Source organism: Larimichthys crocea, chromosome XIV (assembly GCF_000972845.2).
Source record: "Larimichthys crocea isolate SSNF chromosome XIV, L_crocea_2.0, whole genome shotgun sequence".
Classification (NCBI taxonomy): Eukaryota; Metazoa; Chordata; class Actinopteri; family Sciaenidae; genus Larimichthys; species Larimichthys crocea.
The window spans coordinates 13,103,237-13,121,682 of NC_040024.1; the positions used below are offsets into that span (position 1 = coordinate 13,103,237).

An 18,446-nucleotide genomic window follows, 5' to 3' on the forward strand; every position below is an offset into this window, starting at 1 on the left:
AACAATAACAGGAACCTGAGACTGAAGCAGATGAATATAATTTCTATCCAGAATATCTTGTGCAGGAGCAAGCTGGTGCAGAGCATTTGCCATCCAAACTGCCATATCTGAGGAATGGCAGCTTATCTGACTTTCAAAACAACCAACTAGGACCTGATGTTAATCACATGAGCAATCATATTCAAGGGATGTACAGCACACAAACAGTGAGCAGTTCTGTAGAAACAAATAGAATCAGATTGCTGATGAGATTACAGTCAGGATTGTAAAACTGGAGTTATCAGCAGCTATTAAAACGTAATTTGGTGTGATCATTAATGCACCACCTACTGAAACACATCAAGTTTTATACTAACAGAGCACTGACCTTCAGACAGGTAGATTACAGAATCAAAGTATCAGGTTTCCCTTTATTTGCTGGAAGCTGATGAACGTGAATCACACAGAATGCAGTTTGTATTTTCTAGTCTTCCCCTGCTTTGGCGAAAACATGTGAATCCTGACAAAGCAGCATGAGTACAGGATAAAAACAAAAGATTTAATTCAGAAAACTGATATTTATTTACATAAAACTTTGGCAGCATAAAATATTTACAATGACTCAATAATCAAGGATTCCCTTTTACTTAACAAGTTTATGACAAGAACACAAATTAATAAATAAACATGAATAGTATTTATAGTGACAGATTTACAAGACTTGATTGTAAACTTGCTGATTACAGTTTTGAAAAACATTTGACATCACTGTTTTCCAAAATGTTTGCTTCAGAAGGACCCATGCAGAAAACAATTCTAAACATATCGGCAGCGATGCATAGCTTTCCAACTAAAACACATCTGTGATGTTCAATCTTAAAATGTCCTGATTAAAAAGAAGCCACTGGTTAGAACAGAAGGTGATGGGGTCAAAAGTGTTGGTGGAGGAGAATAAAAAAAACATTTGTTCATCTGCAAAGCCTTTGCAAGTGGTGCCTGAAAGCCTTCTTTCAGATCTGCCATCAAAAGCCCTGCTGACAAAGGCTGGCAGAGAAAGGCTCACACACTTAAACACAGTAAAACACGGTGTGGACGGTCTGTTTGCTCACTAAAGAAGTCTCTTCCTGCTGTGGGTCTTGCCTGTGTTTGAGCATCTGATTGGCTGGCTCAAGGGAGAGACCTCCACAGCATCCACTTCTGTCCTCCTTCCTGACGCAGCTTCATCTACAAAGGAGGAGGAGAATGTGATAAGTAGAAAATACACTACAAGGCCAAAGGTATGTGGACAGTCAAACATTACACCAACACATGATTTAAGTGTAAAACGTGACCTAATGATTATTTTGGTTGTGGATTCATCAGAACATAGCAGCTACAGTTCACCACAGGCCATGGCAGGGTATTCAACTGCTTGTTTTGCCATCCAAAACTTAATTCACTGGTCAGTTCATTCATGTTAATATCGGATATGACTAAGAAAAGAAGAAATCATCACATTTAAGAAGCTGTAAGCAGATCAGTTTTGGCTTGAAAAACAATTCAAACCATTAATTGCTAAAATAGTTCCCGATCTGTTTCCTGTTCATCAGCTAACCCATTAATCGACTGATTGTTTAAAACCTTGGGCTTTAATGTGCTCCTTTTTTCAAGTGTGTCTTAATACTGACAGGCCCATCTGTACACTGAGGGTCCTTGGTTGCTCGAGTTGTTCCTCCTGTCTATCGTGGCTGCAGACAGAGCGCTTCTTATGTTTACATGTGGGCAACGAATTTCAGTCTTCATTTTGTACAAAAACAAGTTCTCCAGTTCAGTCAAGACCAGTGACAACATGAGTGGGTCTCAATGAGGGAATCTGACTGCAGATGGGGTTTTAAAACCCCCCCAACAAAAACTCACATAGAGAGACTAAAAGTAATTAATAGAATGGAGATGGTTTTGTGTTCACATACCACTGGCCATAAAGTTTGGCAGGTTGGTAAGCAGCCAATCATATTTCTGATCTCATACTATAAAGGCTTTACTCTGACGTATACGGACATGCAGTATAGAACAGAGGCTGACATATAGTTTAAAAAAAAAAAGAAAAAAAAAAGCAATATTAATATTTAATTTCACACAAACAATGTATCTGCAACCGGGCTATGGAAGGCTGCTATAGTGGCAGCTTCCATGCATAAAATTGCAGAATCAATATATGCCTGTTAACAAAAACCCACAGTTCAGCACTTTGGAGCTGACTCTAGGAACCACCAGGCACAACAGAGAGTCTCAAATGGATTATTTGTTTCTTAACTAATGGTGAACACAGTCTGCACGGTTCAGCAGACCTGATCACTCCAAGTTTTACTGTAAGTGTTACTGATATTTGACATATTACATAATCACAAAACATTAATGACAATGTCGTTTTCTAATACTATGGCTTTCATTAATCCATTGGTTATTGTAGATGTGAGGGTATGTTTTGTGAACATGCAGGTCTTTTCATGCAGATTGTGCCTTTCATTGAACCTAAAAGAACCTTACCTTTAAAATGTGCTGCTCTCTTACTGGCAGAGCCTGCTTTGCCCTTAAACAACAGTGGAGAGTGAGTGAGGGCCAGAATCCCGCTCGCCGTCACCGGCTTTCTCACCTTTGAACTGGGAGGAGTTGCCACTGTCAAATATAGAAAACACAGTGACAAAAAAAGTTTTATTCTGCGACTTCATACAATTATCTGAGAAAAAAAACAGCATTTATCATTTAATGTGTCAAAAACAATCATTGAAGCATTCTCCCCACATTTTCAAACAGTAGATCTTTAGCTCTAAAAGATGTGTCAATGTCTAACTGTCACATGTACGGGTCACAGCTTTACATCTGTGAACAGTCTCTTGGTTTCTTGTATCATTGCACACTAAATATTTGTCTGAATATAAACAGTATGTCATTGATGCCTTACATGATTTGACATCTCCATTTCCAGCAGCCCAGATCATGTCTTCTTCTGCTCTCAGAGGATCAGCGCAGTCGGCCTGCTGAGCAAGCTTCTCCATCCAGTCTCCCAGTAGAGGAAGAGGAGGAGATGCATCTGCCATGTTGTTTGAGGGTTCATCTGTGTCCTCGACGTCCTGCAATCTGCTAACTCCAAGCTCAGCTTCCTCCAGCAACTCCATCAGCAAAGGCTCGCCCTTCAGGCCATGATCCTTGCATCCAATAACCTCAACCTGAGCTCTCTTCCTGCGATGCCAGCTGTTGAGGTTGTCTGGGGTCACCTTCCCTACACTCTGAGGAGAAGGAGTCAAGGGAATGATCTCTGCCATTGCCACTGGAGACATTGTTCCTGCTTGATGGCGTGTGGGGGTATAAGAATGGCAGATGTAAGTTTGGACACTTCCACCTTTTCCAGGCGTGCTCTTGGCCGGGGTGACATGAGTACAGACAGATGGTGAGACACACCCAGGATCTCTGTGCTTGGAGAATAAAGCCAAGGGGCTTTCCAGCAGAGAAGGTTTCACACCAACTAATGGGCTCTGAGATCCTGAGGTCAAATCACCCACATTCATGGAATCTGTGCGTTTGATTTTGAGCTTGGGAAGTCCTGATGTTTGCATTTCCATTTCTACTTGGTAAGTCAGAGGGTCCAGAGTACCCATGCCCCTTTGACGACTAGGTCTTGCCAGCCCTCTAGGGGTTGAAAAACGAGGGGATTCATTTCCGTACCCCAAACGAGCGGCAGCCTCTCTCTGTTGCCGGTCAGGGGTCTGCCGGAAGCCATAGCTCCGGCCGGGTGTGCCTTTGGGTGGCACATGTGGTTTCGGTGAGACTGCGCTGAACAGAAAGTCGTCACCAGACTTTGATGGCTTCCGTGAAAAGCTGATGTTCATCTTGAGACCTCCACTAAACTGAGCCTTTATAACTGCTGCATCTACAATGTCCATACTATCATCTTCTGTGGATGCAGAGTTAAAATGTGAAGAGTCGAACTGCTGTGAATCTGTGTTGGAACTAGAGTCCGATTCAGCCTGTGCCTCTTTTGGTTCTGACAGGTTCTTTTCCACATGCTCACAGTTCTCAGCAGATTCAGCGTTCAGTTTGGAGGGAACATTCTCACTTGACTGGGACCTTAAGTTATGTCTGGTGGCTCTTGCACCTTGACCAGACTTTGTTCTTGTCAAGGACTTTGCAGGAGACTTAACTAAAGTATCTGCTCCTTCTGAAACAGTAGTACCTCCTACTGGTGAAAACACTGGCTTACATGGGGACGCAATGTTTGAACTTTTGGCTGGAGTTCTTCCAGAGCGAGTAATCATTTGATGAGTAGGGCTGGGGGTTCTGGTTTGAGTTCTTGTGTTGGGTTTAGGTGAGAGGTAGTGATCTAGAGGTGGGGTGGATTGTGGAGAAGGTATTTCCAGTCGACTAACAGTGTCACTTTTTTCAGGCGTTTTCATCCTGTTTTGCAGTTTTTCAGAGGACCTCTGATTTTTTTCCAGTGTCAAAATAGCACTATTGGCTTGACGAGTCTTTTCGGGAGTCTTGAAAATGTCTCTTTTAGTGTTTGTACTTTTGACAGGACTGCAGAATGTGTTGGGTGTTTTCACCAGTCTCGGAGATGCGCGGGATGCAATGCGAGGAGACTCGGGGACCTTGAAGGTAATGTTCTCTGTCAGTCTACATTTTCGAGGGGATGGAGACCATGTGACGCTCCTTTTGGGAGTCCTGGAAATTGGACTGTTACGTAGATGTAATCCAGAAGAGGAGGAACATTCAACCAAAGCCTTGACTGGAGTCCTGAGAATACCCTTCAGTGGGCTCCTCACAGGGCTTTGCTTGGTAGGTGTCTCTACCACAAGAATCCTTCTAGCTGGAGATCTGAGAGGACTGCCTCTCAGAGCCATATGTAGTTTGCGAGAGATCCCTGCTACAGGGCTCTCTGCAACAGAGAAAACATGCCTCCTGGATGGAGGTGGGGTTTTGGGGCTCCCTGGGGTCCGTAGAGTCCTGGGTGTCTTGGGTGTTGTGATGCCATGCATAGCCCTTCCACGTCTGCTGGGTGATTTCGTTGGCGTTTTATTTGGACTCTAAAACCACAAACACAAAAAAAGGTCACTGATAACTGATTTTTGGGCCACTTGGAGGCAAAGGAAACAGGTTGTGAACACATCAACATATAGAGTTCAATATGACAGTTACTATATTACCTAACTGATATGGAAACAGGGAGCTTGTTGGCAAATAGTCCAACATTTTGTTTCTATTAACTGTTGGTCTCTATCACTTCCTGAGGGAAAAATCTGGCTATTTAGTTGCTAAATGCTCCACAATGTTCACCAACTAGTACTCACGTCTTACATTAATACACTACGTACCCATATACCCTGTTTACATAAATCAATATTGGGATAGCTCAGTATATTGGGAGGATGGCAACAATGACAACGACAAAGAGAACTTACCTCAAAGACACTAGAGTCTGTGGACAGCCGTGATCTGGTGGCCCTGGTTGCATAAGACTGGTCCGAAAGACGACTGGGGGACTTGGTAGCTCCAAAAAGAAGACGCATGGGAGACCGAACGGCTTTTACGTTAACCTCACTGATTTTGCTGTCACTGAGTGTAAACTGGGATGCAGAGAGAGCCCTGTCCAAGTTGCGTGAGCAAGCTTGAGAACTTGAGTAGAAAATGTTGGAGTGTCTTCGAGCAAACTTCTTTATCCTCGGGCTCCTTCTTAGGTCTGATACAAAACCAAAAACACAAAAAGAGACTTATTATGGGCTCTCACAGCCAAAATGTCCAAAGACACAAAACAATTAGGACTACAATATATCAATGTCAATTTTTTTATTTTAAAGGTAAATTAGATTTAAGTTCTGTTCTTTTAAATAAAATAAATATCAGTTTAATAAAAACATAAAAATAAAAATATAATTCTTACATTCATGTAAATGTTTTTATGTAGAAAAACAACGAGAATTACAGTATAAGCAAAATACCTTCTGCAGGTTTTACTGGTGACTCTTCCACTATGCACTCCTCTGCTGGAACAGATCTCCTGGAAAAGAATATTTAAAAAGCACAAAAGATAAACATTTTTATTTAACAGTAAATTGCAACAGCATATATTTTTTGGATCATACAATAAATATAATAACTGAATAATTATAAAAAATAATAATATTAAAGACAAACTTACCTTCCCATTTTCTGCCTGTATAGGAAGCGACTGGACACTTGCTTGTGAGCGGGTGTTTCACACACTTTCTTTGTGAGTAGTTTGTGCCTCTCTGAAAAAGAAGAATTTACTTTTAGATTTAAAAAAAAATATATCAGTGGAACGAACTTCTTATTATTGAAAACAGTGAATATCTAATATCAAAGTTGCAAAGCTAAATACTTAAAATAAAATGTTTTCCCTCCCCTGCAGTTTTTATTCATCATTTTCAGTTTTTAAATTAAAATAGTTTACCATCAGATTCATTAGATCGCTTGCGCTTCAATCCTTCCACAGCGGACACAGACTGGCTGCGTGGCAGCTTGGCCTTCTTTGAGGGGGAAACGAGCTCTTGGTTGAACAGGTTTCTTCTCACCTTCGTCACCTCTGTGGACAATCAAAACAAGGTCTGTTTTATGATTCTTTCTAATTCTTGGCTAAACTTGACTTTTGTTTCAAAACAGTTACAAGGTATCAAACATTATACTGCTCCTAAAATCATTAATATGAAACAATCTCCCATGTCAGCTTAAAATGAAGGTGTAAACAGTTTGTCATGTAGACAAATGGCACTGGATGCAATCAAGTTAAAACGGAGCATACCTTGTGTTTCTTGTTTCTGAGGTTGTAGTTCTGGAACGGGTTTCTCCACAGCAACACAGACCTTTGATTTGGCCTGATGAAAACAACAAACATGGAAAAGTAATCTGAATTTGATGGCTAAAATGAACACACGTCCTGTGTGAAAATCATCATCTTTTTCTTCATGTAAGATTGAGTCAACAGCAGTGATTAATTATCTAAAAGAATCTTACAGCTCTTGTAGTCTTTTTAGGCATCTCTATTTGGCGAAGATTCTGTGATGATTCAGTCATACTGCGATGACGAGTCAACATCCCACTCCTAAAAAAAAAAAAAAAAATATAACATACACACATTAAAGTTTAATCATCCACATTAAAAAAAAAAAAAAAAACTTCTAAAAATCCTAAACTATGATTCCAGCGACAACATCATCCTCTTCACTTAAATGTTTCCTCGTTGTTGTAGTATCCAAGATACTGATTGCCAGAGTGAGGCTGAGCAGATTTTTCATAACCAAACTGTCTTTAACATACAGCCTATCCTCACCTCCTCTTATTTGCTGAGCGATTTCGCAGGTCCTGTAGGCGATCTTTGCCATCTAAACCCAGGCTCTGTGTGGAGAGAGGAGGTGAGGAAGCCGAAGGAGAAACACTGTCCTTGGCAACTGACTCGTCACTGAAGAAGTCAGCAGGTAGAACAGCCACCAAAGCCTCAGGGAGCTGGGTGCCCAGATTGTGGTAGATGTCTGCAAGCACTCTGGGGACGGTGGTCAGGAACCTGCCATGATACAGAAAGACTATTATAAGGTTCAAAAAAGTGCAGATGAGAAATATTTGCCTCACTTAAAATCTTTGTTTCAGATTCAAGTTTTGTTTCTTCTCAGTGTGTTAACAGTATCAGTTAAGAACACAGGAAACATGAATTTGTAACTAAATACTGTATGGTGACATTACTATAAAAACTGTCCTAATATCAATAATGCGTCCATATTTTCTTTTACTTTAATTTTACAATCTTTAAACCAACCAACTTTATTTCTATTTTTAAGCAAGCATCTTTTGGGGAATGCAGCTCCACACACTCACCCTGGGAGGACATCATCCTGAAGGAACCTTGCCAGGCAAACTGGGTCTTTTGTCAAGGAAATTATCCTAAGCATTTCAGCCACCTGATGAACAGGAGGTTAAATTTAATCGTTTATTTTTGCTCTGCTGTGCAAGTAGGTCAAATTACTTAAAAAAAGAGAATTGTACCTCCTCTGCCATCTGATCAACATTGAGTGAGTCAGGCTGCTCCATGGAGAAAAGTCTGCACAACTCCAGCCTCAGCAAAGCCTGAAGCTGGCACCTGGGCGAGACAAGAAATGTTACATCATGTTCACATGTTTGAGAATCGGTATAGGCACAACCAGGTGTTGGTCTGATCGATGCGCTGAGTTTTATACATTTAACTGACTTAAAACAAAACAACATAGAAGAGGTAGAAAGCACTCACTCTCTGATTTTGCTATCAACATCAGCTGTTGTGCCATAAAGCTGCCTGATTGATTTGCTGGTCTTGAGGAGGTGTTGCTGGACAAACAGGGAGATCTTTACCTACAAAGAAGACATTTTACACAACTTTTAGATATGCAAATAGTAATAGTCCAACACTTCACACGATGCACTAAATCTTTTCAATATCCTAATGAGAAAAGGCTCTGCCTCTTACATATTGTAACGAGCACCAGTCTGCTGCGAAGATGAAATTGGGTCAGAATTTTAATACACATTTAAAGCTGACACTTGTCTCACCTCCAGGTCTGATTGTGCCATTAGGAAGGTTTTCACAGCAGACAGGAGTTGCTGGACACCAGTGAGAAGGGACGAGTCTCTCTCTGCCACGGTCTTCTCATAACTGGAGTTCAGATGGGACAGCAGCTCCGCCTCACAAGTGAAGCCTGGGCAAAAGGAGATGATGCATTCGTTTTTTTTTTTTGTTAGTATATCCAAAAGGTAGAGATTTTAACTCCTTGAATATACTCAATGGCCTTTTTGCAGAGAAAAACTTTTGGATAGTTTTAATGCGTCCACTCACTGATGGTGGTGCCTGCTTCAGATTTGTTCCTGTCGTTTGACCGTCCCTTCCCTTGTCTGTCCGCCCCCTTGCACTCGACGCCCAGCTGCTCAGCCTCGTTCTGGTTCTTTTGGGCTTTGACATTCAGCCGTGCAACATTCAGCATTTGCAGGGAGCGGCTCATGGTCTTCATCTTCTTTTTCACTGGTGTGCGCTGGGCACCACCTGTAGATCAACAATGGGAAATTGGAGATATTTTCTGCTGCTTTCGCTCAGGTTAAAAATCTTTATAACGTTCCTCAAAGACAAACTTTAATTGGTGATTCCTAATATCACCCAATAGAAATTTAACTTGGATTTCACAGTCTTGACAAAAACCCTGGGATATTTGTTAATAAAAATGAGTCTCTCACGTTTCTTGCCCCTCTTATCATCTGCACCCTGGGATGTTTGATACAATTCAGCTAGATCACTGATCAGCTCCTGCTGTAGGACAGACAACTCCTCCTCTTCCTTCTGCTCTGGCGCTGCATGCAGCAACCTGTTTGAGAAAAACAAAACATGAGCCTGTATGTCACATTCTGCACCAGGACTGTTGACAGGTTTGTTTCAGGCTGCCTTTGATTATTTTTGTGTTTAAATCATTATATGATTCTTAACCTAAGAGCACTATATAAAATGTATACAAAAATCTTGACATCATAATCATCCGTACCTAATTGACTCCATTAAGTGAGGACTCACTCCTGACTGGTCTGACTGAGGGAACCAGCTCTCCAACATGCCTGTTGTTAGTGGGCATTTGCCGATTTCCTGCTGAGCCCACTCAGGAACCTGATGATCCTTTGGCTGGTCTGAAGAATAACAAGAATACTTTAGAAATATATCGACACTGCTACCGTCTAACACATTCAAAATATAAATCCTCTAAATTTGCCAATGGGACATATCTATAAAGTAAGAACATAAAAATGCAGACTCAAAATATTCTACCATTGACTACGAAAAGACAAAATAGAACGTTACCCCATGCTGTTATAAGTATATTAAATATAGGGGCCACATACAGCCACAAGTTAACTGAAAACATATACTTTTATTTTTGGTGACATAATCCTGTGTACAGACAGAAGTACTGATAAATCAGGCTCAAATTAGGGCAGTGTGATGTGGCAAATTATATTGTATGATATTGTATGATTTAAAAAAAAAAAAAAGAAAAGTCATTTGGATAGTGTTTTAGTCACACAGCACAAATGCATGAAATCTGCATATGCAAAAATATGTCATTTGTCATGATGTCTTGTTGGACAAAATATATTTAAAAAACAAACATATCATGAAATATATTGTTATCTGGATATAAGCTTTTTTTGTTTGTTTTTTATATATACACACATTACTATTCTATCCTCACCATCAACAGTGTCACCATCCTTCTCCATGATCTCGTACACCACTCCCAGAACGCTGCTCACAACATCTGGCAGTTCAGCTGAGCTTTCTGCTGTGGCGGGGGCAATGATTTCAGGGGTCATGAACTGGTCTTGTTGAGTGATGCCAGACTGCAGAATGGTAAGCAGAGCTGTACAGTGTGACAAGGGGGAGAGGACAGCCGAGCACACCAGGCCACTGTCATTCACCTCAGAAAGCTGGAGGAACAAGCACAAGAAAAAACAAGAAAAATCAGGAGTGCATCGGGAAATTCCCACAGAAGACACAGAATACAGAAGAAAGTTTCCAAACAGGATGTTACTGACACAAGTATCATGTATGTTAGAATTAAAGCCTGTAAGCGGGGGTTCAGACTGGATCAGGTGCCACGACAAAAACGGTCTTTCAATTCATTTTAGTGGGTGTTGTGCATTTCTGCACCGGCAGTTCACAACGCAGGGGTTGCCACAGAAAAAAACGCACCGGCGTGCAGGACAGAAGTTGAGCCAGATCTTTGGGAAAAAACGGAGCCCTAAGTCACAGACAGCCTGAAATTTCTCTGAAGCTGAGACTAACCAGGTGGATTCACGGCTAAACTCTCTAAGAGAGAGAGAGAGCGTTTTGGTCGAGACATAGAGTAACAATAACAGTGAGCGAGCATCTACCTCGATAAAACTGTTAATTGGCGTAATAAAAAATTATTTTCTGATTGTTTCACAGCGGTTACATTCAGCAGGTATAGACACGCCCACAGCAACCCACCTCAGCTCCCCCCACCACCAGACAACCCTGCTACGAGTTGCCGTAATCCCTGAATGCGCGCCAAGTCTGTTCTCCATGCTTGACTCTTTAAAGACTTACTCACAAACAGTTTGTACAGTAATGAAACCTGTCCCCTTGAAAGGTGTTATTGGGCTACTAAGCTGCAGATATTTAAAGAAATGTTTTGAAAGATTACCATATCTCCATTTGTATTCTTTGAATGACATAAGAACCATTTTTTATTTTAAAGGTTATCTACCCTGAGATGACCGGGGCTGAGTGTATGACAGAATGAAGGCAGGGGAGCAAGTGGGGTGGATTGAAAAAGATACAGAAATGTTGGTAATATTGATAATATCTGGAGAAGGCAGTTAAAATCCCACCTATGATGAAACTACCAGACAAATCAGACAGTGACAAAAACAGATTTCGGAAAAAGGAAGGATTGTCTTCATTAACCAAATTAACAAGGTTTAGCCTAACTGGAAGAATAATAAGGTATCTACCGAACATGTCTTCAACAACATTAATGAAATAAAACGATAGGGAATTATGTACTCGGGTAATGAGTGAGGCCTAAATGAGGCTGAAAATAGTCAACCTGGCCATCTCAAAAGACATTGCAAAAGAGCCTTAACTGGGACACAATTTGCCTCACCATGTGCAGATCATAAGCGGACAGTTCCGTCAGGAGATGCTGAAAGGCAGCAGCTCCCTGGTCGCCGCTGCTGGAGCACTGAAGCACCCACGAGTCTATGGGGGTCTGTGTCAGTGAGGAGGCATCCCAACCCTGCAGCACTCCTTTCAGACACACTTCCACTGACTCTGGGAGAAGCCTCTGGCTGCGAGACACTGGCTCAACCATGACGCCACAGCTCTGTGTTATGTCACCTGGTTGGGTGAAAAATAACAACACACAAGTGCTTAATTACATGCAGCTCATGTACTTTCTCTTGTCCATGTTTTCTCTTAATGTAAAATCTTCTATGAGAATGAGAATGTACAGTATAATGTCTCACAAATATTTACCTGTATTTAAACTATAGATAACATGAATAGTTTTAACAGCTGCACTGTTTCAGGCATGTTTGAGTCTTAACAGATGCTTCACTTCCATGTTACCAACCTTGCTCCCATCGCAGAACACCATCCATGACAGGAAAGGCCAGGCGGTAGAGCCTTTTAGAAGACAGCAGGTATCCAATGCTGGACTTGAATGCAAAGACCTCTTGAGCGCAGCAGAGATTCAGCAGAGCAACCATAGGGATCACTCGGCCCCCCACCTGAGCCAGGACCTCGGACAGCTTATCAAAGCCGAGATCATCCTCACACCTCATGACCTGCAAGAAGACAAGAGATCAAAGTTACATACATCAGTGAAAAGTGATGTGTAACTAATGACTGGAAGTTTTTATAAGTTTTTTTAAAAGAGTAACAGAGGTTGTTTTGGGTTAATGCACTGGTTCTCAAACTGTGACGCCAGTACCACTAGTGGTATGTGACCTCCCAGTAGTACTTGAGGTAATCTCTAAAATAATTTTTGGAAAAGTGATACAAATTAATTGAAAAGCATAGAAAAAGTTTTTCATGTCCTGTAGTATTTTGTTTCAGTGTCAGCCTGATACATACACTTTGATGCAGGCAGCACAGAACGCACATATACGTCTGATTAGATAGGAGCTCAAATGTGACGCTGATTGAGTCAGCTGTAAAAAGTTTAAGAAACACTGGGTTAATGTCGTGACCTTACAAGTTTTAAACAGCACACACACACACACACACACACACACACACACACACACAAAGGATGCTGGTCCTGTTTATGCCACATGAAGAGTAAATGTATTTATCAGGTTGTGGGCTCATTCAGTTGAGTGACACATGTGTTGGGCCAGTTTCATAAGTTGATGTTGATGTAGGTTGTACAAGTACAAGACATTTTCTCATTTGTTGTTTTGATGATGACGGTGGAGAGTGTTATATTCCATAATCTCCCATAGCTGGGCTGAGCCACGATATTTATATCAAATGACGTTATCAACGCACTGATTTATAGATATGGAGATGGTTTTATCTAAATTGTTAAACTCTTGTTGATGCCTGATAATAAGATTCTCTCACCTGGACATGTGATCTACTGTCAATCCAGTGCAGCACAACCTGTCTCTGGAGCAGCATATCGTGAAGGCCCCTGGATAAAACGTGCTCTGTCACATCTGCAGGCAGGTCGTGGTTTCCCAGAGACACATAGTTGACTAGTTGTGTCCTGGACCGTGGACAATCCGAGACAACAAACACCACATTCCTCCCGTTGTTTGAAATATCATCCTCCTGTGAAACACTTTGTGGTCCGGCTCGGCTCGACCTCCTGGGCCTCAGGGACAGTTTGGTGGGAGAGGTGATGTCTGGTCTATCCCACTGGAAGTCCAGCAGGGTTTCTTTGAGAGCATTTTGAACTGAAGCAGACCGATCCGATTGCTTCTTCTGGTGAGAAGGACACGGTTTATCCTTCACGTCAAACTTCGCTTCAAACTCCACTTCAAAGTCCTCAAAGGTTTTGTGGCGAAGCTCCTTGAAGTCTGACCCCCTCGATATGAGCCTGGCGTTGCGGCCACTCTTGGACTGAAAGAACTTATAACCCCAGCGTACTTTGTCAAATCCATATTTACAGCTGAAATGCAACAGGATCTGTAAGATCCCTCGTTTCACGAAATGATTCCTGACATCCAGCTGATCGCCTGAATCTTGATCTCCATAATCCACATCGATCACAAAAACCAGGTTGTGTAACGTTAAAGCCATGCCGTCGACTGCAGCGAAAACTCAACGATAAGCCATGAAAACAGGTGATCAAGTGTAGTCAGGTCCGTTGTCACTTGTTCAGCAAATGTGGCCCCCCGTGTTGTTCACCGTGTGTGGACACAGGGACGCCATTTACAGCTGCCAACATGAAGACACTTCATGTCTCTGCAGGGTCCAGCTAACGTTAGCTAGCTGTGGTAGCTACCGAGACTCAAGTTAACGCACTTACAAATCACGTCCAGCGCTTCGAAGTTTTTTAAAATAGCTCCGCGCCCGTCGCAGAAAGAAAACACGCCTGAGTAAAGTTACAAGTTAAAGTTTCCATACAGCAACATTCATGACGACAAACTTCTTCATATTCGCCATTTTCTAATAGCCGTCTGTCCTTAACCGTTCGCGCTCCTTGAACGATAGCCCGCCCCTTTGCTCTGATTGGTTACTTCCTTAACAATAACAACCTAATTGGTCCAAAATAAGGCGTAAGCAAGACGGTGATTCGCCACAAGTCTCATATTGGCTATTTATTGGACAAGTGCACCATCCATCAAATCCGTACTGGATTTGCGTAAACATGACACATTCAGCACTCAACGATTGGCAGGCGCGGCTTGCATTTAACTTTTAAAAGCTATGGAGTCGTTGATAATGAAGAATATAACGGCAAACCTGAAGTACAAAGACGTATACATTGACCTGTTCTGTCTCTGAGGTAGCAATAGTGTCATTTTGTCAAAGTTCACCGCACTGTATAACTAAAGTTGTGTACAACATTATGCAAAAACTTCTGTATGCAGACACGTCAGCCAGGGACCAGTGCTCACCTTTCTTACTTTTTACTTTTAATGCTCAAAATTAATATTTGTCCCAGCCGTAACACGTAAAATTTAACAAATAGCAACATGTATACATCATAGAAAGAATATATAAGACTTCCAAAATATCCACCAGGCATACAATGGATGCAGCAGCACAATAGATTACCTCATATGGGAAAATCAAGGTAAACTAAACTTGTGCTCAAGATCCTTTTTGAAATATTGAATGGATCTGGATTATCAAGTAATAACATACTTTGTCTGAGCTGCCTGCTGAATTTGGCAAAAGGACCTAGACAATTTTTCTTTTTAGTTTTTTTTTTATCCATCAATAACTATCTACTTGCTTTTATGTGCCAAGTAAAGCAGTAAGAATGTTAGCCTGGCATCCTCAACCATTCTCTCTCACTGCCTTAAATGGAAAAACTTTCATTCAGAGCAATGTTTCGCTTTGATATGAATGTCTGGGTCTTCTTGCTGGTTTTTCAATGTTCCCTCAAGTTTTAAGTAAAGCAGGAGTGTGTCATCGAACCAGAACACACACGTATAATGGTGTCCTCAGTGTAAACCACAGTTGGATTTGCATGTTGGTCTCTATCGGTGACCACAGATGTAAATACAAATCAGACTGTGCATGACATCTAACACACGATAACAAATCCAAATTAAACAAATAAGCAATAATAAGCAACATTTATATTTTCAAATGTTGTTAAAAAATGAAGAAACAACATTGTATGTGATCTTACATACTATAAAAATAACAGGTATTACTGAGGCTGTCTTCATTAAAACCCTGAAAACCGAAACCTTTGAAACAAGCATCCTCGTCTATTATTAAATACATGGAGTGTAGCCTTTTTCTTCTTCTCCCCAGGGCTGGAGGGCAAACCAGAAAAAGAAAGAAGCAGAACACTGGGAGAGGAAATATGTGGGTCACATTCTGTTTTGCATGCTTAATCACTTCTTTTCTCCAACACTTGGGGGAGATGAAGAGCTTAGAAAAGCTTTGAAACAGAAAGAGGTGAAAGCAGAATGCTGCTGAATGTTCTCGACTCTGCTCTCTGTGTCCCACTAGACACATCCTAAGTCATGAGACCAGGATGTAGGTCAGTGATACTTTTGGGAGCATGCTATTCCTAAGATCCTAATGCACACTTACATGCACACATGAATGCCTAAATACCATGTGCATACATGTGTAAAAGTATGTATGCATGGACTCCTTACACTGTTGCTTATCTCAAGTTCACTCAGTACTGATTCATCTGTCAGAGGTTCATGTATGACATAACTGGAGGGAGAGATGATCTTGGTTTGGTAGACATTTCATGGCTTTATCTATTCTTTTTTCACAATACATGTGCTCCAGTGTGAACAGAAAACTATAACCGATCACCTACCAGTTGGAACTCTTTAGTGTTGAATGCGCACCTCTTTATTTGTTACCCCTAAATGATTACTTCTTTACTACTACTACTGCTACGTATAGATTTGAATGGGGGCTGTTACAGGTAGCCAGTGGAGCTCATTGAGCAGCGAGGTAACAAACACCTTTTTTGGTTAACTGAAGACCAGGTCAGGTATGCCACCACATTCTGTTGCTACTGTCTAGCACAATCACTGAGCGGATGCTTTCAACTTGGCACAGAGGATTCTGTTCCAAAGCAAATATTGTACCAGACATTATTCATGGTGACCTGTGTATGAGTGTACATCACTAGAACAGTCTTGCTAAGATATGAATGAAATCTTTGCGCCACTAAAGTGGGACAGTCTTCATTCAGTGTCATCTTGCCTGGTCCTGCTGACCCTAAAGACGAATCTTTCCGTCCGTGCTGACAGGTCGCCTGGCTTGTGTTTGTATTATAAACAAGGCGGAGACCTGGCTTGTTTTGGGGACATTTTCTACTTGTTTTGGGGACATTTTGTAATAACGTGGCGCTTGGAGTGCTTTCTAATTAAGGGAGCACTTAATTAAGAAAAATGCCAAATCAAATTTAAATATGTTAAACACAGAATAAAAATGAGAATATGACTTTACTTTACTATACAAAAGCCTTAAAAGTGTGGATTAGTATTAGCCGGCACTGTCTAGAATAATGACAGTGGGGTAAAACTAGATTATCACAAACAAAATAATTTTTTTTTTAAATTGACAGACTGAGAAATTGCTTTTGGCCAGGATATCCTCTTCACATAAAACAGTGAACGCCATCTCTGTTTTGAGGTCTGTGATTCATAATAAAAGATCATTGTGTACACACTATTTTGAACCATAAACAAACTGTGGGATGGTAATCCATCTTGGTGAGGGATTACAGTGTCTATATAATGTCTGAGTTCCTCTTTCACATGTTACGTGTCAAACAGTTTAATTGCCTGACTCATAGAAGTTCAGAGAGAGTAAAGTGACATTGAAATGTTACATTTGTTACACAAATGTTACACAGCTGAACTGTTCTTACATCAATCCCACGGGATACAGTACTTCTAATACCATACTGTTTTTGGAAAATTGACTGTTCTCTCCAACTGTTTCTGTTTCTGTGTGTCCATTTAAAATATACTCATGTTTTTAGTTAGTGTTCCCGATATTTATTAAATAAAGAATGAATGACAAATAAATGCACTGCAGATAAGAAGAGATTACTTAAAAGCAGAAATGAGAAACAAAAGAAGCACACTGTACTTTCTAGAAAAAAGAAAGCAGGCAGGTATTTTACAGGATGGAAGAATCCAGCATGTTCCCATTATAATATATTCCACACAACTTTAGCATTTATTATAAAATTTAATGTCAATTGTAACTCTTTTCTTGTGGATTGGCACAGAGTGCCTCCTGCAGATCTTTATGTAATTTGCTTTTCGCCAAAGTTTTAACTTCTTCAGCTGTTGATCCTGTGTATGAGATAAGAAGTGTGTATATTTGCATTTGGAAGAATCAAAGTTTGCAGTAAGAGACAATGCATTTGCGTCTGTCTGCTGCCGGCTCTCTCTCATCCTGTCTGGATAGTCAGATTCCAGCTAACACACTACAGTGTGTCATTACAGTGGTGCACTTATAGAGCAGTGATGTCGCCTCTCAAACATCTTGGCGTCTCATCTATAATAAGAAAAGAAAAACATTGGCAAGATTATGTATTTTCAGTTCCAGCTTACCCTCAGTCATTCTAAAGCTTTGGGGTTATTTTTTTCCCTAGGATAAACACTCAGACTCCCCACTGGTCAGTCAGAACTGACAACGCTTCTTGGAAGAGAGAGAGGTGAAACGTCTTCACGGATCTACAAACAAGTCCAGTTGCCCCAGACTTAACCTTTTTTAAGAAAGATGACCCAGATGACTGAGAACCTTCACAGACTTCTTTGGGGTTATGTTACTTGTTAGCTGGCCAAACAGTGTCTGTACACTTTGTTCCATACCAGGTTCTATTTAACAGATGATTGGCCTTTTATGCTATTTTGTCTGCTGCCGGGTAGTTTACAAAGATGCCATACACGTCACAGGGTGGCATGACCTCTGTTTGTACTCATCTACACTGGTTTCCTGTTGATTTTAAGATGTAAATGATGATTCAGGGTTTAGGTCTTATTCCTTCCTCTGTGAAGGTTTAATCCTTGATGAATTGAAATGCAAATCTCAGAGTGTCAATATGAAATAAAAGAAAATAAAACACAGGTGAAAAAACATTTGGTCTGTCATTCTGTCCAAGTCTGAGTTAAAATTTACCCTGCAACATAATTCTTGCTGTCGAGGTAGGTGAAACGAAGGCACGAACTGGATCAATCTTTCCCCCGAGAACATATTACCAAATATATTTCTT

General features: G+C 40.9%; 2 protein-coding genes and 1 non-coding gene across 3 annotated transcripts in view; all 3 read right to left on the bottom strand.

The window, feature by feature from the left end:
• Positions 1–542: 542 nt before the first annotated feature.
• ticrr (TopBP1-interacting, checkpoint, and replication regulator) lies at positions 543–14,228 on the bottom strand. The gene is made up of 21 exons (XM_027288022.1): positions 13,127–14,228; positions 12,132–12,345; positions 11,664–11,896; positions 10,227–10,461; positions 9,525–9,663; positions 9,223–9,350; positions 8,831–9,034; positions 8,548–8,693; positions 8,249–8,349; positions 8,008–8,101; positions 7,840–7,922; positions 7,301–7,531; positions 6,985–7,072; positions 6,773–6,845; positions 6,425–6,556; positions 6,152–6,242; positions 5,952–6,010; positions 5,415–5,692; positions 2,921–5,039; positions 2,506–2,634; positions 543–1,203 (listed from the first exon to the last, which is right to left on the bottom strand). Exons 1-21 carry the CDS (start codon positions 13,805–13,807, stop codon positions 1,088–1,090), a joined length of 5,574 nt encoding a protein of 1,857 aa, XP_027143823.1. The 5' UTR covers positions 13,808–14,228; the 3' UTR covers positions 543–1,087.
• Positions 2,100–2,234, bottom strand: LOC113747673 (small nucleolar RNA SNORA84). Its single transcript, XR_003463771.1, has one exon. It is a non-coding gene; the product is annotated as a small nucleolar RNA SNORA84 (small nucleolar RNA).
• Positions 14,229–17,218: 2,990 nt separating the features above from the next.
• The window catches only part of alkbh3 (alkB homolog 3, alpha-ketoglutarate dependent dioxygenase), a 31,170-nt gene continuing 29,942 nt past the window's right edge, over positions 17,219–18,446 (bottom strand). Inside the window, exon 11 of the mRNA XM_027287977.1 lies at positions 17,219–17,728. The gene's annotated coding sequence lies outside the window, so the exon portion shown is untranslated. The remainder of the gene's footprint in view (positions 17,729–18,446) is intronic.

Excerpts from the sequence above, each read along its gene's own strand:
- ticrr (XM_027288022.1), bottom strand. The coding sequence starts at position 13,807 with ATGGCTTTAACGTTACACAACCTGGTTTTTGTGATCGATGTGGATTAT. Across the intron at positions 8,350-8,547 it reads TGGCACAATCAGACCTGGAG|GTAAAGATCTCCCTGTTTGT; the intron begins GTGAGACAAGTG and ends TCTTCTTTGTAG. Across the intron at positions 6,011-6,151 it reads TACAGGCAGAAAATGGGAAG|GAGATCTGTTCCAGCAGAGG; the intron begins GTAAGTTTGTCT and ends ATTCTTTTCCAG.